General features: G+C 38.8%; 1 protein-coding gene across 1 annotated transcript; it reads right to left on the bottom strand.

Annotated features, from left to right (window-relative positions):
• Positions 1 to 6,386: 6,386 nt before the first annotated feature.
• Positions 6,387 to 23,923, bottom strand: ZNF286A (zinc finger protein 286A). Its single transcript, XM_054571073.1, has 5 exons — positions 23,722 to 23,923; positions 22,735 to 22,823; positions 19,558 to 19,672; positions 17,345 to 17,437; positions 6,387 to 7,615 (listed from the first exon to the last, which is right to left on the bottom strand). Exons 1-5 carry the CDS (start codon positions 23,756 to 23,758, stop codon positions 6,387 to 6,389), a joined length of 1,563 nt encoding a protein of 520 aa, XP_054427048.1. The 5' UTR covers positions 23,759 to 23,923.
• Between the last annotated feature and the right edge of the window lie 1,357 nt (positions 23,924 to 25,280).

The raw sequence follows: 25,280 nt of genomic DNA, 5'->3' as shown, positions 1-25,280 counted from the left end.
TCTGCCAATCCACAATGAATAGGTCACACAAACAAGCATCAAGAATTGGTGCTCCAGTGAGAAGGCCAAGGCAGACGACATTGTAGTGGTTCGCTACCTTCATAACCTTTCTCTAATCTTACTGCAAGGGCAAAAAATCCACATACCACCTTCTCTTTCTCACTTTTATCTCCTCTTAGGACTACTACCACCTTAGGATATCTGGGTGTTCATGTGGCCAAACTCCCACACCATCAGGTAAACTTCAGAGGATTTCCCTCTCCTACTTTCACTTGTGTCTATTACAGATGACAGAATGGGACTGAAACTGAGTTGCTATCTATACATGGCTCTAAATGTAAAGGAGATGGAATTAAGGACTTAGAAACTAATGGATGGGCTAGACTCCACTCAAATTTGTCCTTTTCCAGGGGGCCTGACAGATCCTTGTTTCAATGTTTATGTTCATGTGCCCATGAAACTTTGAAATGAGATCCCTGGAAATAAAGAGCCAAGTTCTTCAACCCTTTTGAGGTGCCATAAATCTGTAACTACAACTCCTGAAGATGGATGAATAAGTAATTCATGTTCACACTATTTCTGTTCTTGCTCTACTGCTTTCCAGGTCTATAGAAGGCAGAATGCCTTCATTCTGTAGTATCTTAGTAAGTACAGTCTCTATCCCTTGACTGGCTAGGCACAAATTCTCAGTCCCGCCCCGCCTCCCCCCCCCCCCAGCATGTTTTCTCTTAACCCCTTCTTTTCTACTCTTCTCAGAATACCCAATTCCCTTGGCCATAGTAATTGGTTCAAGGATGGGTATGGGATCCAAGTCATTTAATCAGAATCCATCCTACAACTCTCATTGGCTCTATGGCCAATGAATTACTCTTTACTCTGGAATCAACAGCTGTCAGCGTAACTCAAGTCAAAGCCATCAGCGACTATCTCTGCCATTAATGTCTGCCTGAAAATAAAACCAATTTGGAGGAAAAGAGCCAAGATAGCAAGAGAATGATCTCATGATATCTTTTGAACACCTCAATGCAGTCATATCTGAAGCCACATCTGACACTTAGGCTCTCTAATCATGGCAGCTTGCCTGAAATGGGTTTTCACAAACTAAGAGTCCTGGATAACCTAGTAAGTTTAAGTCTCTACAACAGGAGATACATGTTTCATAAGATTGGGAACTGAGTCAAACTATACATAAAATAATCATGGTTTTGGTATGGCAAAAGTAATGTTTAATGACTGCTCTGTATCACATTGGGAACATAACTATTGAGCAGACTCCTTGCCAACCCACAGTGGGCAGGTAGCACAAGTTAGCATTAAGAATTGGCACTTGGGTGAGAGGTATACACTTTTTGTACAATATTGTACAATACCAGGGCATAACACTGAAGAATAGAAAATTATCATTATTGTAACTCTGCAACATGATTTACAAATCATTTTCACAGCATCTCATGTAATCCCCACAGAAACCCTGTTGTGTCAATGTTGTGAATATTTTCTTAGGTTTTGGCCTCCTATCAGTTTGTCACTGATCTTTAGAAAAGTTGCTTTGTTTCTTCTGAGTAAGATGGGGAGTGCCGCGACTGGCAAGGCGTGGATGTCCCTAAGTGGGGGTGACAGGAGATTAAGAAAGACACAACACAGTTTAAGGAAAAGTGGGGACCAGGTGAGGCATTGTCCTCAGATGGAGAGCCAGTGACCCTGAACATGGTCTCTGTGTTTATTTTACAGGGGTTGGTTAGATAAAGCTCAAGGGAGTTTTGCAGGCTTAAGGGAATGCTGCAGGCAAAGATTGTTCTGTTCCCAAGCTATCTAAATGATAAATTTTTCTTCTGCAAAGGTTAGTCACATTCAGCTGAAGCTTGCAGTTATCTATTTCCTTCTCAACCCCCATGAGTTCTGGCTGCCATCAGCTGCTGGCTTGCTCTGCTTTCCAGATGCAAGCGGTCAAGCATGGCTATGTCAGCACTTAACCTGGGCTTTGATGCCAGCCTTCACCATCCTCCACAGGGGAGAAGATTGGATATTTTTATTTATGCTGAAGTTCGCCATTCAATTAGAGTGGATATGTTTATTTTACTTGCCCAGCAACCCTAGATCTCTTTTAGGGGTGGACTTCACCCTCCCCTACTCCAGGATATTACATGGTATCAGGCCTGGTCAATGAAGACCTGAATTCAAGGTAGAAAATGGTTCAATGATCAGCATTACCCAAGCAAAGCTTAGTAATTTTAGGGATTTTGCTGGAGCTCTTTACAAAGAGGTATTCTTGAGAATGCAAATATTAAGAACCATACTAGCCTACAATTGCCAGTAGAGGGATATAGCATCACTGGAGGAAACTGATGAAAATACAGCTAATACAGAGGAAACCAGAACAGAGATGGAGGTAACCAGTCTTTGATCTAGCAATGCCTGAGTGTCAAGTTTTGCCCCTTAGGTTTCTCAGACATGTGAACTTTCTAACATGATGATAATGTGTTTATGGGTGAATGGATTGTACATTTTATGTATACTCAACTCAATCTAAGGGCAAATTATCAGGTTTATGGATGAACAGAGGTTAAAAAATAACAGATGTTACATTGTGAAAAATATAAAGAAAAATTCAGTGAAAACATGTAATTTTTTGAGGACATTAATTGGAAGTATAAGGTGTAATCCATAGGGGTAACATTATACATATTACCACAGGAGACCACTCTTTCGCCTTGCCAACAATATGTATGGGGAGAGACAGCTCACTTGGCTCTGGATTCCAAGACTGCCCAGTTGGGGCTAGAAAAGAATTAGGTAAGGAAAGGGAGAAAGCAGGACCAAAGAGCTTCCAACCTGAGTCCTGCTGTAATATTTTTTTTAAGTGAAAACTCATCTGAGAAAATAAAACAATTATGAGACTTTTTACAGATAACTGAACTAGTTAACTGTAAACAATCTGAATAATTGATATTCTTACACCACCATTTTATACTTTTCAGTGATATTACATTGTCCTACAAGCCAGACATAATTTAAAATTTACACTAAACCCTATCTTGCCTAGTTTTAACAGTATGTTTTATATGAAGTTTGTTCTTCCCTTCTTTTTTCTCCCTATTCCTTCTGAGTGGTGCCTATACTTGGTCCAAGGACTCTTTAATAGAAACATCCTTCCTCTACTCTTTAACCTTCACAGACATGTGGGCAGTGGAGGGTATTCCCCAATCTCTGTCTCAAGAAGCTGGGAAGCCCAGATAAGTAATTAGAATTGTGACTGGCTTCCTGAATGACATGAGAGTATCTTATAGTTGGTCTTTTTTTACATCTTAAAATATGCTTAAATTAGGAAAATTTAAAAGCAATTTACAAAAGTTTCTGACAATAAATATATAAACATCTTTATTGACAGTGGGCCAGTAAGAACAAATTTAATTTATAGGTAACCAAATACATTTGAAATGCAGACCGCTAAAACTTCCAAGATTCATGTCAAGGTACAAACCCACAGATTGAACATCAGGTATAAAAAGAATACTGAAATGTAAAGGGCCAGAGTTCTCAGTAAAACAGGGAAAATCCTTTAACACCACTTAAACTGCAATTAGATTACAAGAATGTTTTGTGTCCCCCCAAAATCCAGGTTGAAACCTAATCCCAATGTGATGGTATTAGGAGGCAGGGCCTTTAAAAAGTGAATAGGTCATAATGGCAGAACTCTCATGACTGGGGTCAGTAACCTTATAATAGATGCCACAAAGCTCCCTTGCCCTTTCAGAATGTGAGGATACAGTGAAAAGATGGCTGTCTGTGAATGTCTGTGAACCAGGAAGCCCCTCATCAGATAACGAATCTGCTGGGGCCTTGATCTTAAGACTTCCTAGTCTCCAGATCTGTGATAATATTGAATGTTGTGTGCAAGTCACTCAGTCTATGATATTTCATTATAGTAGCAGAGAGGAAGGAGAAGGGGAAGGAAAGACTTATATAGTTTATTGTGTTCCAGGTCCTTTACTTGTATTGTTGTATTTAATTCTCACATCCACCTTATGAGAGAGGGATGATTTATTCCCATTTTGCAGGTAAAAAACTAAGGCTCTGAAAATAAGTAGCCTTCCAAGGTCACAGAATTGCTGAGCAGAGGTGGCAGAATTAAAACCCAGCTTTGAAAAGCCCATGCTGGTGTTATTTTATTAGTCAAATTTTGGCCCCCAAATGATGCATTTATTGTCACTCAAGCATCTGACATATTGAGAAATACCAAGTACTTTTGGCTTTCAGGACATACACTCTCTGCTGCAACTACTCAACTCTGCCATTATAGTATAAAACAGCCAAATATGTAAGTGAATTGAGTGTGGTTGAATTCCAATTTATCATTATTTACAGAAAGCAGTAGGCATACTTGGTCTATGGGTCCAGGTCACTGTCAATTCCTACTTTAGACCATTTTTTATTAAGGTGATGAAAAGGGCTGAGCTTCCTTTCCTTTATTTTGTTCATCAGCCATTCTCCTACCCTGACCTCTCAGACCTTCAGCCTTCTCAACCATCTTTTTTTTTTTTTTTTTTAAGATTTTATTTATTTACTTTTAAGAGAGAGGAGAAGGAGAGCAGAGAGGGACAGAAACATCAATGTGTGGTTGCTTCTTGTGTGCCCCCTACTAGGGACCTAGCCTGCAACCCAGGAATGTGCTCTGGCTGGGGATCAAACTGGTGACCCTTTGGTTCGCAGGCCGATGCTGAATTCACTGAGCCACACCAGCCAGGGCCTTTCCAACCATCTTGACCTCTTTCAATGTGTTTTTAAAAATTCTTTAAAAAATGTTTTCCCAGTCCTTTCAGCCCCATTTCTTTCATATTGTTTGATTTCAGTCATTGTTGGATATATACTTGATCCATCTTTAATGATCTTGTTCCCCACTACCACCACTTTTTAAAATTTTATTCTTCTACTTTTCTTCAATAACATAACTAAAGTCTACAAAGAAGGAATTATAAGTCACAGAGAGTAAAACTGGTGCTGAAAAGGTAGAATTAGAAGAAACAAATCTATAGCTACTGTTTCCCTCTAATTTTCTATAATCTTTTCAGACAATATGTATTAATAGAATAACAATAACAACAAAAACAAAAACCGTAACATTTGTATAGTGTTTTGCTAAATATTTATCTGAACTTTTGCTTTTGTGTTCCCAATCCATTATTGGTCTTTGGTCACCCAGGTAAGTATATCAATCTATCACGTGGTTTCACGCTTTTTCAATCTTCTTTAGGGCTCTGGGATATAGCAAAGACTAACCTACATATAGAGAGAACAAGAACAAAACACGTGGGTATACATGAAGGTCAGAGAAATGGCAGCTTCTTCATAGAGAGAAGCTGCTTATCCTCACGTGAGTCACTATTTTCCCTATCTGTCAGGAAGATATGTCCCTCATACCTTCAGTTTGCTTTCTGTCTCACAGTTGCCTCAGGTTTTGTTTTGTTTTTTGACTGGGATCCTAAATATGGTAACACATTAAAGCCATTAACTTTTCATACCCTCAACATCCCAGTGACTTTTTCTCAAAGTGACAAAGCACTGGTTACAGAAAGCAGAATAATGCAAAGAAATGAAATCTCCCTAATAGTGTAATTATAGAAAACCAAGGCTTCATTCAATGAGTGCCAAGGATAAGAGGGACTTGATCAAAAACTACATTTAAGATTCTGACCCATACTACTTCAGGGTAACTTCCAAAGAAGTGGAAAATGAGGTTCTACCCAGCAATTATCTAAATCTATGACCCGCATTACTCATGTGAATGTAACTTACAGCCTGCTGTAACTACATTTTATTTCTGTTCATCAAATTACAGAATAGCCTTTGTGGGGAGGGAGGCAGTACAAAGCATATTTCAACTCAACCTTTAACTTTTTATAGCTAATATAAAAGAGATGACACTGGAGAAATGAAACTATCCATAAATCTAGATCTCTACTTTGGATTCACAGAGGTACAACTCTTGTCTTCCTGATGATAACGATATGAACCTCTGCCTAACCTACCCAATAAAAACCCTTGCAAAGTGAAAAGCTGTAACAGGGCTATAATGTGAGAGAGCAAGAAACTGGATTCCACAATAATTACGTTGCTACCCACTACTAAGGATTTCTTGAATTTCCTCAAAAGAGTATTGGGGAGGGATAAGGGATCAAGACCTGAAATCTCTGGCAAGTAGCTTTCATAATTATCAAATCAATGGGTATAAGGGACATTTTGTTTATGGCTCAAAAATACATACTATGCAAGTAAAATCAGATGCATACAAAATTGGTCCGTAAGCAGCATTTTAAGGGTCACTTAAACACTCTTGTATTTAACACAGTGATAAAACCAACTTACATTTCTTCACATTTAGTAATTTTTCAAGGTTGCTCTTCTGTATGAATTCTTTGATGTCTGATGAGGGATGAACTGCACTTAAAGCTTTTCCCACATTCATTACATCTATAGGGTTTCTCTCCAGTATGAGTTCTCTGGTGTTGAATAAGAGCTGATGAGTGAATAAAGGCTTTTCCACATTCATTACATTTGTATGGTTTCTTTCCAATATGAATTCTCTGATGTTTAGCAAAGTTTGAACTCCGGCTGAAGGTTTTCCCACATTCATTACACTCATAGGGTTTCTCTCCAGTATGAATTCTTTGATGCTGAACAAGATGGGTGCTCTGACTAAACGTTTTTCCACATTCACTACATTCATATGGCTTTTCTCCAGTATGAACTCTCTGATGTTTAGTAAGGGATGAGCAATGGCTAAAAGCTTTCCCACATTCCTGACATTTATAGGGTTTCTCTCCAGTATGAGTTCTTTGATGTTTGATGAGTGCTGATGAATGAATGAAAGCCTTATCGCATTCATTACATTCGTAAGGCTTTACTCCAGTATGAATCAGCTGATGCTGCACAAGATGTGTACTTCGATTAAATCCTTTCCCACATTCACTGCATTCATAAGGTCTCTCTCCAATGTGAATTCTCTGATGTATTGCAAGGGAGGAGCTTTCTGTGAAGGCTTTCTTGCATTCACTGCACTCAAAGAGAATTCTAGTATGAGTTCTCTGATGTTTAGTTAAATTAGCTCTGTGGCTAAAAGATTTCCCACATTCACTGCAACTATAGGGTTTCTCTCCAGTATGGACTCTCTGGTGTCGAATAAGCACTGAATGGTAAGTGAAGAGTTCACCACAATCGTTACATTTATGAGGTTTTTTCTCTTTATAGATTCTCTGCTTCTTCCTTAAGTTTGATTTCTCTTTCAGTCTTTTTTCAAGAGCATGAAAGGCATAGGTTCCTTTTGGAACTCCATCTTGAGTGAGAAGGACAGACTTCTGACTAAAGTTTTTCCAATATATATCATGCTCATGAACTCTTTCTTCAGGGAGTGCATTCATGTAGGTGAACATTTCTCTCAAGTGTCTCCCCTTATTTCCTTGCTGATTCTCTAAATTTTCACATTCAAGAGTCGTTTCCATGTTGGTGTCATAGACACTATTCTCTGTCAGTTGGTCTATTATTGCAATCTGGCATGATCCTTCTTTGGAAAAATCTTGCACTGAAGTTGAATCTGTGCCGCCAGGTCTACTTTCCAACTCTGAAAAAAATTGGAAATGCAAGTTTCCTTCATTTTCTGTGCTCAACAAAAAGGCAGTTGTGTAATAGATAAGAATTAATGAAGGTGAAGAGTATGGCTTCAATGAATAAGGGGATTTGGCTCATGAAATGATTCACAAAAGAGGGGTAAATAGAGGGAAATGCAGAGTGTATGCAGAGAAAATAAATATACCATAAAAGACCAGAAATAAAGAAGGAGGGATGCAGATGAAACAATCTATCACTGGGTGTGCAGAAAATGAGCGTACTAAAATATCACTGCAGTAATAAATATCCAGGCAGTTATCACCTTAGTATTGAGGACAGCTACAACTTATAAATTTTTAATCATCCAATCCTACTCATATCCAAATATGCATTCCATTTCCAGTTTAATTTTCCCTAACAATGCTTTAATAATATACCCCCAATCAAAACCTCCTATGAGCTCCCAAAGACACAATGGCAAATATATGAGATTATATATGCACAAGACTATTTATTACCATGCTAACTGGGATAGCAAAAACTGGAAACATACCAAATATCCTAATATAGAGAGCTGATTAAATAAACAATGGTATATACATACAATGGAGTACTATGAAACTTTTAAAAAAGAAAGATCTCTACAGTGATCTTGAGGATATGTTAAGTTAAAAAATCCAGCAAACTACAAATTAGTGTGTATAGATTGCTACTTTCTGTGTAGAGAAAAAAGGGGAGATAGAAATGTATAAACATATTTGGTTATATTTTTCAAAACCAAGGACACAAATAAAAATACTAATAAAAATAGTTACCTATGTGGAAAGTAACAGAAGAGAGGATGGTAAGGATGGAAGCTAGGCTTCTCTAAATATATCTAATATAAATATATTTTAATTTTTATATTCAATATAAAACTATAAAGCTAAAACAATTTAAAGAGTGTGGTTTAAAGGAATAAATAGGTCATAAAACACAACAGCAAATTCAGAAATAAAGTCAGGTATATATAGGAATTAAGGACAATATAAAGATTATTTTAGTCGGTGAACTAAAGATAATTTGTTTTTCCAATAAATGGTGCCATGACTGATTAAACATCTAGAAAATATTAAGTTATATATGTCCCTCATTCCACAGAGCCAAATGATTCTATTCATTCATTTCTCTATACTCTTCTACCCATTTATTCAACAATTATCTATTGAATATCAACCATCTATTATGCTCTGTTCTGGGCACTAGGAAAAACACACACAGTCCCTATTCACACGAGAAGAGAGAGAATATAGTCTAACATTCACAAATGCATATAAAATTGTACCTGTAGTAAGTACTAAGAAATGAAGGCAAATGACGCTATGCAAGAATATAAGAATAGGAATCTAGGGAGATGAGGGGAGGCTCCCCTGAGGAGGTGAAAGTTTTGCTTCTGCTGTGTTTCAGGTGGGTGTTCCAGGTAATGGGTAAAAAAGCCCTGACTTGAGTGCTTCAGGTAGAGGGAGAGACAGGTACAGAAGCCCTGAGGTGAGAGAAACATTCAAGGAAAGCATAGTTGTTGACAGCATGGACTCTGGAATCAGAAGGCACAGCTTTAATCCCAGCTCGGCCCCTTATTAGCAATATACCTGGGGCAAGTTATTTAACCCCCCTACTTCAGTCATCTGTAAGATGGGCATAACAACACCTACCTAAATAAGCAATAAATGAGAATATTTATAAAGCATTTAAGATCCTGACACAGCATAAGTGCTACACATAAAATATTAATACAAGGTTCGTATAAGTAGATAGAGATAGAGAACCCAAAGTGTGGTCCATGGACCCCTGGGAGTCTCTGGAAGTTCAACACTATTTTCTTTTTAATCTTCACTGGAGGACATGTTTACTGATTTTACAGAGAGGAGAAGGGAGGGAGAAAGAGAGGACAAGAAACATCGATATAAGAGAGAAACATCAATTGGTTGCCTTTCATTTGCACCCCACAACCAGGGAGATTGGCAATTTAGGCATTTGCCCTGACCAGGAATAGAACCCGTGACACTTCAGTTTGCAGGATGACACCCAATCAACTAAGCCACACTGGTCAGGGCCAAAACTATTTTCTAAACAATATTTAGATGTTACCTTTTTCATTGTTATAACATTTGCACTGATGTAGCAAAAGTAATGGTGGTAAAACTGCTCATGACTTAGCATGATATGATTCAGGACAATGACACCAAACTTACTAGCAGTTATTGTATTCTTCTCACCATGTACTCTTGGCTTTAAAAAAAAAAGCCAGTTTCTGGCCCTGGCTGGTGTGGCTCAGTGGACTGAGTGCTGGCCTGCAAACCAAAGTGTCACTGGTTTGATTACCAGTCAGGGCACATGCCTGGGCTGCAGGCCAAGTCCCCAGTAGGGGGCATGTGAGAGGCAACCACACATAAATGTTTCTCTCTCTCTCTCTCCTTTCCTCTCTCTAAAAATAAATAAATAAAAATTTTTCTTAAAAAAAAAAGCCAGTTTCACTTAAAAATGTCTGAGTGAACAGCAAACATTATTGATTTTATTAAACTTCAAACCTTCACTACATGCCTTTTTAAGGTCCTGGATATTCATACAATTCTGGTCATATCATAGTATAATGGTTGTCTTGAAGATAACCATTCATGAAACTCATGAATATCTCAAACTCATGAAATAGTTTGAGTTGTGAGCTGAACTAGCCACTTTCTTCATGTACCATATTTTTTCTTGAAAGAATGACTGACAAATTATGTTACCCATGTTGGGCATTTGGCAGATATTTTCTTAAAAAAGAACTATGTTCATTTTTCTTGAATAACAGGTTCACTTTGCCTGTCACTTCAAGAAAAACTGACACTATTTCATATAAGTTGAGGTTTCAGGAAAAAATTAGAATTTTGAAAAACTTTTAACTACCACTTTTAGTCTGATACCTAGTCCAGGGCCCAACAGCCAGTCTTCCTAATATTTAATGACTTTTCTGACAAGGTCAGTGGTGATATTAAAAATTGTTATTTTTTAATATTGTATAATATAATATGTCAATATTCGGAAGCTCTGCATAATTCAGTGAACCAGTATTTTCCAAAAGATTAATAGATTATAATGTAAAGCTATAAAAAACTCATGGATTTAGTTTCAGATGCCTCATTGTTAACTAATCTTTAAGAAACTACCACTTGCCCAGTTTTGTCCATGACAGCTACAAGTATAAAAAGAGTCTATAAAATACTCCCTCCTTTTCCAACTATTTTTTGGTGTGAGGCTGGATTTATTTCATACAGGTCAACCAGAACAATACATCATAACAAACTGCATCCAGAAACAAGTATGACAATACAGCTGTCTTCTATTTAAGCCATACGTTAAAGAGATTTGTAATAAAGTAAAACAATGCCATTCTTCTCAAGAACATTTTTGTTGTTGTTGCAGAAGATAGCTCTTTTTACAAAAATTGTTGTCAGTATTAACATGTAATGGATTTATAACGAGTATTTTAAAATGAATTATCTAAGTGTTTAAAACCTTTTTCAGCTTTTAATTTCTAACACAGTTAAGTATTGCTAGGTATAACTCACATAAACACAAACCCTTTAGGGTCCTCAATAATTTTTGGAGTTAAATTAGGTCCTATGATGCCAAAACTTGGAAGAACTGCTAAGACAGAGTACAAAAATGGAGGGAGGACAGGTGTAAGATAAGGTTGGAATAAAAAGTAAAAGATTTTGCAAGACAATGAAGGCATCAGAGATTTTGGATGTTATCTTAAGAGCAATGGGAAGCTGCTGAAATGTTTTAAACAAAAACGTGCTACACTAGGTTTGTATTTTGAAAACATCATTCTCATGGTATAAAGAATGGAGTACATGGAGACAAAGGTGGAATCAGGGAGATTATCACTGTAGTCCAGGCAAACAGAAGGGAGAAGGAGGCAGGTTAACAATGAAGAAATAGTCAGAATATAATTAGATAAATGAAGAACTGGATAAACGAGAGAGAGAGGGAAGTATAAAAACTATTCATAGATTTATGGCTTGTAAAATTTGATAAGACAGTGAGTGTCATTAAGACAACTATTGGGAAAAAGGTCCTATTGGGGGATGGAAAATTTGGGCATATATCAGGTGTCCAGTTTTAAATATGTTTTTAAACATATGTATTTAAAGTGTCTTTGATATAAGTAAATGGAAACATCAAATAGTTACACAAATGTTCAGAACAGGAGCCCTAAGAGAGGTCTAGGATAGAAACACAAATTTGGAACTCACTTAGGTAAGAGATAATTTGCCTATGGGAACAGATGAGACTGCTGAAAAGAGAGCAGAGGCTGCAAACAGGTGACTAGTTAAGAGAAATCTGGCCCTCAGACATTTGTTTGGCCTACACTGTTATACAAATTTTTGAGATTAGTTGCCAACGGTTAAAATAGAAAGATTTCACATAAAAATTCAAATTTTGGGTTTCCCTTGGGAAAAAAAACCCCAAAACTTGTTGCATACTCAATGACAACAACCAATTAGAGCAGAGACCGAAAACTACAGCCCACAGCCTATTTTTCTAAATAAAGTTTTACTGGAACACAATCATACTAATTCATTTATAAACTGTCGATGATTGTTTTCATCCTACCATGGCATACTGAGTGCAGGAGAGACCATATGTCCCACAAAGCCTAAATTACTTACCATCTAGCCCTTTACATAAAAAGTTAGCCAGCGCGTGAGACAAAGCTAATGGAGAGATGGCTACCCCTTTCATTTGAGCCATGTGCTCTTCCAGTTTGCTTGCTTCACTCAATTACATTACCTTGGCCCATGCAGGCACTCAGGTTTACAATCCCAGGTTATAGAGGGAAGGGAGATTCAGACCAAACATTGAGCAATCCCAATATTTAATTGTTCAGAATAGAAAGCTAAGAAGATACAGTCAGAGAAGTAAGAGGCAATTCCAAGCGGATTAAAGCTTTAAAGAAAAAATTAAAAGACAAATAAACTAGAAGAGAATAGAAGCAAATATTTCTATAATCTTGGACTGCTTCTAAAAACTAATCAAGACACAGAAAATAAAAGACTGTAAAACAGCAAAAACTAGAAAAATATCTGTAACGTGACAAAGAATAAATACCTCATACCGGAAGAGTTCTTATAGATTACTAAGACAATGGCAATATCTCCCACAAAAGAAAGGAAATGGGGGTGAACAGGCAAATCACAAAAATTAACAGGCCTACAAGGGCAAACACATATCCATCTCATAGGGGAAGATTTTAAAACTCTCTCAATATTCAATAAAAGAATATTAAGTTTTTTTTATGATGTACATACAATAAAGTACAGTAGTTAAACCAGTATGTTATTGGAACACAGATAGACAAGTAAACCAGAGAGCCTAGAAACAGATAAAAGTTTACATGGGACCTGGGTTCACCAGAGTTAACACTACAAAACAGTAATAAAAGATAAGATTTTTCAATAAATAATGCTGGACTACTACTGGCTGTAAACATGAAAAAAGATAAAATTTGTCCCTTATTGCACTACATGTATAAAAAATAACTTACCTGTTAAAAAACACTTGAACATTTTAGAATAAAGTACAGATTACCTTCAACACTGGAATAAGGAAGATAATTCACAAAAAGCACAAAGCATTAAAAAATTTGGCAACATTAAAATTTTAAATTCTATATGCATAAGACATGATAAAACAAGCCACTGAATAAAGAAACATTTTTTTCTCCCTGATTTATAATGGTACTTCTGTTATATATCAGTACATAAAATATATAAAGAACCCCAACAAATCAAAAAAACTGTGAATGGCCCAATTTAAAAAAATGGGCAAAGTATATCAACAGGTAACTTACAAAGAAACAAAATAGTTAAATATGAAATATTATGAAAAATGAAATACTCAAATTCATGCATAACCAGAGAATTACAAATTAAAAAGTATGAAATAAATAACCACATCCATCGGACTGGTAGGTGGGGCAGAGATGCAGACGCAGAGACGTGGAATGGCCTGGTCCAACACCCACATGTGGCAAATAAAAATCAAGAGGGATACTTTGGGAGTGAGTGATACTTTCCAGCCCCACACCAGAACCCCAGCAAGGAAGATAAGCCAGTGGCTTCTGGCTATAAAAACCAATGGAGATTGAGTTGGTGGAAGAAACTTCTGGACTCCAGGGCAGTTTCTGTTAAAAGGCCAACAGAGAGACTTACCCAGACTCACTCCTGCTGAGCTCCATTACCATGGCAGCAGCTTGAAAGGAACCAGTGGCACACAGGAAGAACTGAAGTGTCTGGCATCAAGGCGAGAGCTGGGGAACAGCATTCGCCAAGACAGAACTGCTGGCAAACGCCACTGCTCCTCTTCTGAGCCATCCCCGCAGAGCCAAAGAGCACAGCGGGCACCATATCTGAGAATCCATCAACCTAGCTCACACTGTTTGCCTCACTTTGGTTATTCCCTAAGACTCCACCCCACCCAACTTACAGACCTACCCAAATTGTTAAAAGTGGCCTTTCCATATGAGTGACTTGTCTTGGCTAATGCTTATGATCTTCCTAAATCCTCTCAAACAAGCAGGCTGGCCTCAGTAAGCACCCTACCTTGCTAAGTGGCCCTAGGCCCTGCACTAGCAGCAGCTGGCCTTGGTTCACAGTTGGCCTCGCTAGGGTACCTTCAAGCACAGCACAAGAAGCAGCCAGCTGCAGATCGCTTTATAGCGTATGCCAAGTGACCCCAGATGGAACACAAGCAGCCACCAGAGCCCTGCTGAAGTGAGCCCTGCTCTGTGGAGTGGGCCCCTGCACAGCTGATCCTCCACAGAGGGTAGAGGTTGGTGGTCAGTGGCCACAGCCAGTCCTTGCAGCTGACTGGCCTGGGCAAATCCCTCCCATTGACCTGCCAACAGTAATCAAGGCTCAACTACAAAAGGAGGGTGTACACAACTCACACAGAAGGCACAGCTTGAGTACCAAGCTTGGGTGATACGGGAGGCTGTGCCGCTGGACCCTACAGGACACCTACTTCATTAGGCCACACAGTACCAGGACAGGGAATCATAACAGCTCTACCTAATACATAATAACCAATACAGAACAACCTGCCAAAATGAGGAGACAAAGAAACATGGCCCAAATGAAAGAACGGAACAAAACTCCCGAAAAAGAACTAAACATGATGGAGATAAGCAATCTTTCTGATGCAGAGTTCAAAACACTGGTTATAAGGATGCTCAAGGAACTTAATGAGGACCTCAACAGCATAAAAAAGACCCAGTCAGAAACAAAGGATACACTAATTGAAATAAAGAACAACTTACAGGGAATCAACATGAGAGTGGATGAAGCCAAGGATCAAATCAATGCTTTGGAACATAAGAAAGCAAAAAGCAACCAACCAGAACAGCAAGAAGAAAAAGAGAATCCAAAAAAATGAGGATAGTATGAGGAGACTCTGAAATAACCTCAAGCATACCAACATTCATTTGCCTCATAGGGGTGCCAGAAGGAGAAGAGGAAGAGTAAGAAATTGGAAACCTATATGAAAAAATAATGAAAGAAAACTTCCCTAACTTGGTGAAGAAAATAGACATACAAGTCCAGGAAGCGCAGTGAGTCTCAAACAAGATGGATGTAAAGAGGCTCACATCAAGGTACATCATAATCAAAATGCCAAAGGTTAAAGAGAAAATCTTAAAAGGAGCAAGAGAAAAAAAGGGCATTATCTACAAGGGAGTTCCCATAAGACTATCAGCTAATTTCTCAAAAGGAACTTTGCAGGCTAAAAGGGATTGGCAAGAAATATTCAAAGTGATGAAAAAACAAGGTCCTACAACCTAGATTACTCTATCCAGCAAAGCTATCATTTAGAATCCAAGGGTAGATAAAGAGCTTTCCAGACAAGAAAAATCTAACAGAGTTGAGGAGTTCATCATCACCAAACCATCATCTCCAAACCATCATTACATGAAATGCAAACTAAGCAAGCAAGCAGAACAGAAACAGAATCATAGATATGGAGAATGATTTGTTGGCTGCAGATAGGAGGGGAGACTAGGGAAATCGGTGAAAAGGTGAAGGGATTAAGGAGAACAGTTTAGTAGTTACAGAATAGTCATGGGGATGTAAAGTACAGTATAGGAAATGGAGAAGCCAAAGAATTTATACGCATGACCCATGGACATGAACAAAGGTGAGGGGATTGCCTGAGGGAGTAGGGAGTGGAGGGGGGCAGAGGGGAGAAAATTGGGACAACTGTAATAGCATAATTAATAAAATATAATTTAAAAATATGAACTATCATTTCATACCCATCAGACTGACAAAAATTACTAAATCTAATAGTGTCGACTATTGGCCAGGATTGTGGTAGGACTCTGGCAGTTCCTAATAAAGCTAAACATGTGGTACATTAAGACCCAGTTATTCTTATTCTGGTTATTCACCTTAAACCAATTCTGAAGATGAACATAAGGAGTCAATAATAGGATGATCACTGCAATTCTCTTATTAATGGCAAAGTAGTAAAAATAAACTGTTCAGTTTATTCACACAATGGACTTATTCCATAGTAGTTAAAATGAATAAACAGAATTCATATGTATTAACATAGATTAATATCAAATACAATGTGAAGTTTAAAAATTGGATTATAAAAGTATAACATACTATATATACATTTTTATACATATGTATGTCTATATACACGTACATACATACACAAACATTAGGATGTTTTACACCAACTGCACAAATTGATTATGTCTGGGGAGAAAAAGAATGAAAGGATTTTAACTAAACCTGTAATGTTTTTTATTTCTTAAAAAGTAAAAGATACATATAGCTATAAGAATGGCTAAAATTAAGAAGACAGATGATATTAGGTACAGATGAGGATGCAGAGTAACTAGAATTCACATAATCTGTTAGTGAGAATGTAATTGGTATAATTACTTCAGAAACCTTATGAAAACATGTACCAAAAGTGAACATGGACCTACCCTCTAACCCAACATTCTACTTAATGTATTATGTCCAACAGAAATGCATATATGTATCCATCAAAAGACAGAACAAACATAGCAGCACTACTCATATAGCTAAACACTGGAACTATCCAAATGCCCATCTCAGGAAAATGGATAAACTAGTATAATGACATAATGAAAGAATGTACAACAATGAAAATGAACAAACTACAACTAAATGTAACAATATGAATGTATCTCACAGTAATCTTAAGTGAAGAAAGCCAGACACAAGAGTACATACAATATGATTCTGTTTACATAAAGTTCAAGAACAGTCAAAACTAATCTTAGGTATTAGAAATTAGTATAAGGTTACTCTAGAAAGAAAAAAGGTGACTTAAAGAGGGCATAAGGGTGCTTCTTGGGGTGCTGGTAAGGTTGTTTCTTGATTTGGTAAATTTGTGAAACTTCATAGACCTGTACTGTTATAATTTTATTTATTTTATATTAAAACAAGAAAAGGAGGCAAATGAAGCAAAATATAGCATGTGTTTGATCTTCGTGGTAGATATATGTATATTTTTTCCTCAACTTTTGTGTATATTTAAATTGCTATATAATTTAAAATATTTTAAAAATAAAAGCATGTAGGCACTTCTAATAGTCTTTCTTAAGCACAGAAAAGTACCAGTTCTTCACTCTTCTGAGGGACTATTATTTCTAAAGACTCCCATCTACCTGACTCACCTGAAAAGCTGTGTTTGGGTACTTTTTTCTCAAGCATCAGTGGCTCCTTTCCACTCTCCAAGTTGTAGTTCTCAGGCTTGGAAACTGGAAGCCCTGCTCATTTAAAATTTGAAAACAGAAAGAAATGGGATTTAGTTATTTATGGTGGGCACAAACATCTATCCTAGAGCATGGTGCCAACTCTCTGATCTACAAGAAGGACAGAAGATTACAGGAAGATCTGCAGTGAAAGAAGATGGACTTCTAAATGAAGCTTAAAATATCTGCAGCAGGAGTCTGTTTTTGCCTGTCAAAAAAAGAAGAGACCTTATCTTTCCTGAGGAAGTTCCAGGGAGATACTGCAGATCAATCCCTAGCTTAGGGAAGAAACTGGAGAAAACGGGACCTCAGTGGCAGCACCACAAAGTTGTGCCTGTAGTAACTAGAACTGCCTTCTGCTTTTTCTTTCTTCCTTTAGTTACTAGAACCCACTTTCTTAGGAGCTAACACAGTTCTTTCCATGCCTATACACATATATATGCACATCTGCACGTGTGTGTGTGCATACACACACATGCAGGTGGTCACAGGATCCAAACCGGCCAGAGTACCCTATTTCTCTGGCTCTAGTAGTTGTTTCACCATCAACATGTGACCTTATTTGCTGAAACTCCCAGAACAGAACTACCTTTTTTTCCTTAGCTCACTAACTGGAAGGACAATATACACATAGAGCAGCCACTGGCCATCTCTGCCACATGGGGCCGAGATCCTAAGATAAAGCCAATACAGGGCAAAGCCAAACCATGTGATTAAAACAATAAAAGAAATTCCTGATAATATATTTGATTCCTTCAATGAAATATATTTTTTCCTCCTGGAGAGTGGAATCCAGCCTCTGAACTCTACCTAGACCCATCTTTCTAAATTAGCAGAAGCCTTCGCCTCCAGAGGATGGACTGCCACACTGCTACCTGAGCGCAGTGGTGGAAACCCAGTGCAGCTGGGAGAAGGGGATGGAAAATAAAAGTATTTATCCTACAGGAAGGGGAGGAATACACACTAGGCCCAGCATTATGACTGAAGGAAGACAGAAATATTTATAAAGTCCGCACCTTCTAATCCAGATTCACAATGCTCAGCTAAGAGCAAGCATTTTTAATCAGATCTGATTTTTAATCAGATCAAAAACACCCCATTTTTTTCCACTTCCCATCAACATGCTAATAGATTAACTTTTTTGCAGAAAGACAAGTAAATACCTAAATTAACTTCATAAAAACACATTCTGAAGGCATAAATGGGCAGTAACTCTTGGGCTACAGTACTTGACAGAAGCAAACGTGTGATGTAGTACTCACATTCACCTTCATATTTCCGAATCATGGTATGGGCAGTATAGTACAAGCAAAAAACAAAAGTCTTACTGCTGCAGGGGGAGACTGCAATTTAGTTCTATCAAACGACTATAATTTAAGAAACACAACTAATACAGGGAGTACCTATAGAGAAAGGGCACTAAAATGTATATACAAATACCATTCAATTTTTTTGAGTCCTGAGCTGTACAAGTGAAAAGCACAACTTTAGGTTACCCAAGAACACAACAGCTAGGGGGATAAAATGCTGAAGAGAGATTTTAGAAACTAGATTTCTAGAAAGCAAGGGTGTGCTTTATTCCATGTCAATATATATATTGTTAATGTGGGCTTTTGGTTGAAAACCTGTAAGGTCAAACAAAACTTTTAAGAAGAGAAATACCTTACAAGTAATTTCCCCTCCCTCGGGGTAAGCACCGTACCTTAGGAGTAAGGGGAAAACTGAAATAGAATCATCTGAAAAACACTCAAGCGCAGTCAAGGTGATCAACTGTTAACTCAATTCCAGAAGCTAATTGGGAAAAAGTTTATCTCTCTTTAAAAAATAGATAAATTTATTTAACGTAAAGATTTTTTTTTAAAAATCAATGAAAAAAAGATTTCCCCCCCCAACTTTAAGCCTAGTGTGAATTAGGTTTCTGTCGCTTGAATCCAAAGAATCCTAATACAAAACAAGCATAGACAGTTCACCAAGAACCTAGAACAGCATTACTTTCTCTGGGTCCGAAGGGATTATTTAACACTTTATGACTCCTGAATGGAAAAGTGAAGGCTTTGTTAAGCTATTTTAGGTTCCATAAAGTAATAACATCCCCATAAGCAGACTACAGAGTCACAGTGAGAATGCATCCTTACACAGTGAGACCAGGTTCCTATAGTTCTCTAGCATCACGTCCCTTTGTGCAGGATCCAGCTTTCCCCACTCCTCTGGGGTGAAGTCCATGGCCACATCCTTGAATGTCACAGATGCCTAAGACACAAAACATACTTTCATTCACCATCTTTCACTTGAAAGCATTCCTTTCACCCTCCGCTGTGGTGGCCCTGGAGCAGAAGGATTGAATACATTCGAAGGGGAAGATGACAAGTGTTCTAATTGTATTCATATCCTGAATATTCTATGTAAAGTCACTGGCTATCAGTTATGTGCCAGGCATACTGTACTAGGTTCAATGTGAGAACCAAAACAAATACAACTATGGTTTCCCCACTGAGACACTATATAATTTTTCTGGGGAATAAAGAGTTAAAACATGAACCAATGACTCAACAACGTAGTCTGGCGAAGTACAAAATACAGGGAGAAGAGGAAAAAAGGTATGTCTGTATAACTCTCCTTGTGAATCCTCAATAAAAAGTTGAAGAATCAATGCAGCCCATCAGAAGATGAACTGTAGTACAAACCCTGTGAATGGAGAAGTCATGTAATGAAAAGACGGACAGTGAGCACCACCTCCAATTAAGCATGGAATTAATTCAAGGCCAAAAACATTAACTGAAAAATGGTGACAACAAATTGATTAGGGGGACAGGTAAAACTCACACATGTTTATGTGTAAACATCATAGAATTAAGTTTACATAAGACAAAAAAATACAAAACTGTCAGGAGGCAGACATAATAAGTATTACATGCCTTTTTAAATAAAACCACAGAGAATGGGAATAATGTATCAAATTTTGTAACTAGAAAGAAAACACCTTCTATTTAAACATTCATGATACATTTGCAAAAGTAACGAAGTAAATTTAAATAAATCCCAAAACATAAACAGAACAAAGCAATAACTGATTATTTTTAAAAAATCAGAGTACCAAAAAAAAAATAAAATAAAATGCAAAACCAATGTCAAATTGCTAAACCTGTACTCAGAGGTAATTTCATAGCTTTAACTACTTCTGTTTCATTAAAAAATGTAAATAAATGAGCAAAGCATACAAGTCGAGTTAGAGAAAGAACAAACTAATAAAAATAGAAAGAATTACAGGATAAAACTGGAAATTGAGGGTGGGACAAGAAAAACATACTATATCAATGCTAATTTCCTGATTTTGGAAAATAAGAATAAAGCAAGGTAAAATGTTAACTTTTGGAGAATACGAATGGAGAGTATGTAAGAAATCTTTCTAGCATTTATAATATTTCTGTTAGTTTTAAATTATTTCAAAAACAGTTTCCAAAACTGGAAATAATCTGTGACTTAAAAACATACAAGAATTGTCTGTGGAAAATAAAATGTGAACTACTAAGTAGCCACTAGGTAGACAAGGAATTTTGAGGAAAAATGACTGTGATCTTACAATCTGCATATCCACAGCTAAACTGACACTCAATAGAAATTAACTTTGACAATTATAAGAAAAATGTCAGAACAAAAATGCAAACTATTGCACAAAAGGCAGAAAAAATACAAAGAAAGCATAGTAAACAGAATTACAAAAATTGCATGGAAAGAAAAATTTGAAACATACAGGAATCATATTAAAGTGAATGAGTTACTTTCCCTTAAAAAACTGAAAAAAAAACATAAATCCTGTTTACACAAAGACACTCCTAAAAACACCCTAAAATTGGGGACAGGGGTAGAGGAAATTAAAGGAAACATCAAATGTCTGAATACAGTAGTGCGAGTTCAACAAAAGCATATGAAAGGATATACATCAAACTGTCGTCCTCAGGGAGAAGCTGGGGGCTCAATTTGGGGAGGGAAATAATATTACTTTCACATTCATCTGTCTGTGCTGTTCACCTGGTTACAATAACCAAAAATTAAAACTTTACTTATTATTTTTAAAGTCTGCAAAAAATAGTCCACGCAAATGTAGTAAGGCAGTTGTAGTATGAGCATCACACCACATACAATGCAAGAAGGACAAAGAAAGTTTTTAAAAACTTCCATGAAAGATTTAATCTACTCTGAGGCTCTAACAGTCTTGAATCTAATATCAAAGTGTTCTCTGGCACTTGCATTCTGATACTCCTCCGGCTGCTGTGCCCCGCCAGTGTAGTTCAGGTAGTGTAATTCCCTCTCTGACTCATGGATTGTGCGCGTTTCTATGTGTGTGTGTAGGTATATTCCATAGGTCTGCCCAGTTAGAGAAATATACTTAGATCTGGACAATAATCAGCCCAAGAATGGGCCCAATGCCCGACAGAGTTAATCCCTGGACTCTTGCTGGAGTAACGAGGAGGGAAATTGCCCTTTGTCTTTGATCTTCAACAGGGGAAGATCAAAGACAAAGGTAAACAGAAGACTAGAGTTGGCAGAGGCCAGCACTAGGAGAAATACCTGCTTAAGAGGAAAACCCATAAAGAGAAAAGAAAAGGTCAGTGAAATGGGGGAAATAGTTTCCAATGTTACTACTTGAGCTCTATTTCTAGTCAGACCTGGATTTTTCAGTTGTGTTCGTCAATAAATACCTTCTTTGCTTACGTCAGTTGGAATTGAGCTTTTATCAGCTGTGGCTTAAATCTTCTTGACTAATAGTCTTCAATAGAGACATAAGGCAGTTGAGAAACAGTGAAGACAAGCGAGTATGTGAGGATCCCGAGAAGTCACTTCTACAAATGGTACCGATGTGCAATGTGTATTTTTTACACTTGCGATCACAGTAGCAAAGGGAAAGGTTAACCCAGGAACCTTTGGGTTGTGGCATGCCACACACACCTTGGAGAGCCCTTTTCCCTTATCCACCTTCTCTTGATAAAAATTTCAAACATACAAATAGTTAAAAGAATAATATAATAATCATCATATCCATATAGTACAACCAGAACTTAAAATCATATATTCTTAACATTTGTTCTTGTAGGACAGACTGGAAAGTAAGTTGCTTCACTTCTAAACTTCAGCATTCACCATCTTGACCCATGTTTTCTAGGGCGTTCATCAGCTGCCTGAATAGTTTAGAATTAGAACTCAGCTCTCCAGATGGGCTCTGATGGACAAAGAAACTCCACATCAGGGGGAAGGGAGTGTGTCTGTGCTGAGAAATAAGGTGGAATTTCAACAACCAGTAGATTCCCACTCACCTGGGATCTGGCTGTGAGGTGCAGAGCTGCCACTTCTCCCTTTTCTGTGCTCTTCCCTTGGGAAACGGAAGACTCCTGGGAAGACAGAGCTAAGAGCGAGAAAGCAGTCATTATGGGATCTAAATCTACCTTGTGATTTATAAGGTAAAAATCCCTCCGCCATCTTAATGATGCTCCCTACAAACACTGCAACTTGAAGGGAGCCCCAAGGGCCCCGGAGACTGTCCAGGAAATGTTGCTACGTGGGAGCTTAAACTCACCGTCGCTCTCATCGTAACACCTATTGGGAGGCAGTACTTTCTCATCTAAAAATTAGAATAAGCCCACCTGTTTCCAAGCTTAATCTACATTAAATTAATATAAGAAAAAACAGGATCTGTTCTCAAACAACACCCTGCAAGCTTATTTAAAATGTAGATTACTGGATCCCGCGTTCAAATTAATTATTATTAGTTGCGTCTGAGGTGCAATCTAGAAATCTAACAAGCACCCACGGTAATTCTGACATGAGCTCATAAACCAAACTGCAAGGAAGACTGGGCTGTCAGTTACTGACTTCTCTGTTTTCTACTACGCAAAACAAAGATATTTGCGCTACTGAAATCATAAGATTATTGCGCCAAGTGAAATAACAGATGTGGGAAAACACTTTTCTGCCAACCAAGAAGCTACATTCTCGGCCCCACTGACAGTTGGACAAAAAGAACGTGTGAGGAACAGTAAATGAAGCTTTGCTCACGTCTTAGAGGCTAACATTTCGCTCCCATTTGGGGGTGGCTTTGAAGGATCAGGTGTGCACCCGGCTGCAGTGGAAAGGGGGTGTTCCAAGCCCGCCCTTCGCACTCGGGGACCCCAACCGTATCCCAGACAAAGGAGACTGACAGGGCCGTCTGCCAAGAGCCACCTCCGGGAGGCAACAACGGTTTCTCTTCAGGAAGAAGAATCTCACTCTTCCTCAGCACCAGTCAACACTTCGGCAACTCTCACCTCTCTTCTCGGGCATCGCGGCCAAGTCTCTCTCCATGATCACCAGTCCGCCCCGTTGGGAAGATTCTGATCTCCCCGCGCCCTTGGTTCAGACCTGTCTGGACGGGGGCCTCCCGGTCCTCCTTCCGGCCTTCCCTCTGGGGGCTCTGCGGAAAGGCTTGGATCAGGTCGGGTCCAGTTTCTTCCTCGGTCCTACGAGGGTGGCACCTGGAAGCCCGGGGACAGCATCCCTGAGACTGGATCCTCGGATGCCTGTTCCTGTCGCTTGGAGCTGTACCTGAGGGGACCGAGCAGCTGGGAGAGATGGCGCTGGGGCTGCCTCCGAGGCGCAAGGCGCGTAGAAAGATCCCTCCGGGTTCGGAGCTGTCTGCAAGGCCCGCGACTGCCCCGCTCCCCGCCCGTCGCGCCCAGCCGGCACCACGCTTGCAACCGAGTCCCCGGGAGGCGGCGGCCGCGGGAGGGATTCACGCCGGGGCGTGAGGGGATGGGGCTCATGATCTGCCCTCGAGGCCCCTTTCACAAACGCGCACTCCAGCCCCGACTCGGCACGGATCGATGCCCCGGGGCCACCACCACCGACGCCGAACGGAGAAAAGCGGCCTCAGAAAGACCAACTCACCTCCCATCCGGCCTTGACAAAGGCTACCAACTTCTTGGGCCAGCTTGGAGTCGCGCATGCGTAAGAAGGAGATGGCAACTCTGGAGAGCCTCCCGAGGCCCCAAAACTACGATTCCCAGAAGTCTCTGGGAGTTGCCAAACTCCGTTTGTCAGCAGGTGGGAGCACGCGTGGCGCCGTTGGGGGCTGCGAACAAGCAGCCCTCTCTTTCCTTCTCGCGAGAGTCTGTGCCTAATCTCGGTTGTGTAGGTTCCACCGCACGAGCGGGAGTGCCGGGAGCGGAGACTTGTAGCGGAGTCAGTGCGGGTATCCGCGCTTGTCTGCAAGTGGGACTACAACCCAGTCCTCAGGGCTGTTGCGCCGTTCAATCCAAATTAATTTAAATGTAAGATATACTAGAGGAGCCTGTGGCTTTCCATATTTTTGCCCCCCCGCCCAACTCCTTTGCCTTCAAGTGAGGCAAAAGGTGTATTTTTAGGAATAGCGGGATTGTATACGCAAGTCGATGTCAATGCATCCATCGATAGACCACTTGTAATGCCGAAAATTCACGTATGAAATAGGTGAGTTGAAAAGATTCAACCAGTTTCAATAAATTTGAGCAAGCAGACATAACCATTAATTTAAATTAATCAAAAGAGGTGTTTCTCTCAGAGGAGCATGGCTAGTCTTTCATCCTGTTAGTGGGCTAACCTACCCACCTCAACTCAAAATGTTTCAACTGCCCGCCTCTTCACAAACCCATTGTAAAAGCAGAAATGAGAATATCCTCAAGTCTTCTCTCTGCCTATTTTATCACCAACTCCTATTTATTATTTCTTAAATAGCTCTCCGGTTTGTCCATCTTCCTCTGTTCCCTATTAGCATTATCTTATTTCTGGCCACCATCATTTCACTAACTGCTTGCTCTGACTCAGGTTTTCTTTCCCACCAATCTGTTCG

Source organism: Pteronotus mesoamericanus, unplaced genomic scaffold (assembly GCF_021234165.1).
Source record: "Pteronotus mesoamericanus isolate MK-2021 breed Mesoamerican mustached bat unplaced genomic scaffold, CSHL_Meso_final contig_22, whole genome shotgun sequence".
NCBI lineage: Eukaryota > Metazoa > Chordata > Mammalia > Chiroptera > Mormoopidae > Pteronotus > Pteronotus mesoamericanus.
This window is presented reverse-complemented; position numbering and strand designations above follow the sequence as displayed.

Excerpts from the sequence above, each read along its gene's own strand:
- ZNF286A (XM_054571073.1), bottom strand. The coding sequence starts at position 23,758 with ATGGAGAGAGACTTGGCCGCGATGCCCGAGAAGAGAG. Across the intron at positions 17,438-19,557 it reads TAGGAACCTGGTCTCACTGT|GGCTTCCAGTTTCCAAGCCT; the intron begins GTAAGGATGCAT and ends TTAAATGAGCAG. Across the intron at positions 7,616-17,344 it reads ACCCAAACACAGCTTTTCAG|AGTTGGAAAGTAGACCTGGC; the intron begins GTGAGTCAGGTA and ends AATTTTTTTCAG.